This window comes from Phaethon lepturus, unplaced genomic scaffold (genome assembly GCF_000687285.1).
Source record: "Phaethon lepturus isolate BGI_N335 unplaced genomic scaffold, ASM68728v1 scaffold49164, whole genome shotgun sequence".
NCBI classification, from domain to species: Eukaryota; Metazoa; Chordata; class Aves; order Phaethontiformes; family Phaethontidae; genus Phaethon; species Phaethon lepturus.
Genome location: NW_010536470.1, coordinates 1 through 357, shown reverse-complemented (window position 1 = coordinate 357; position 357 = coordinate 1). Strand labels below are relative to the sequence as shown.

Here is a 357-nt window from a genome sequence, read left to right as displayed (position 1 = left end):
GCGGGGAGCGGGGCCGCCGGGGGAGCCGGGATGCTCGGCAACGCGCCAGCATCGCTCCCTGCGAAGGCGCGCCCGAACAGCGGTTACCGCCCGCAGCGGCGCGGCTTTCGCGATACCAACGCGACAGACAGCAGGCGCTTCGTGGGGAAAAGAGCATTTCTGTCATCCAACACCTCTCCTTTTCTACAAGCCCTTTCAGCAAACCCCGGCCGCTCTCCAACCGCGCTACAGACGGGGGGAAAAGGCTTCGGCCACGCGACGGCCGTAGGGCCGGCGGCCTCACCCGGGTGGTCGAAGTTGAACTGCCCCTTCAGCGCCTTGGCCTTCTGCTCGGCGGTCAGCACCCGGTAGAAGCTG

General features: G+C 67.5%; 1 protein-coding gene across 1 annotated transcript in view; it reads right to left on the bottom strand.

The window, feature by feature from the left end:
• The window catches only part of UCK1 (uridine-cytidine kinase 1), a gene marked incomplete at its 5' end in the record, with an annotated part of 3,175 nt that extends 2,822 nt beyond the window's left edge, over nucleotides 1–353 (bottom strand). The window contains one exon of the mRNA XM_010286165.1: nucleotides 284–353. Within this exon, the coding sequence (XP_010284467.1) occupies nucleotides 284–353 (70 nt within the window). The remainder of the gene's footprint in view (nucleotides 1–283) is intronic.
• Between the last annotated feature and the right edge of the window lie 4 nt (nucleotides 354–357).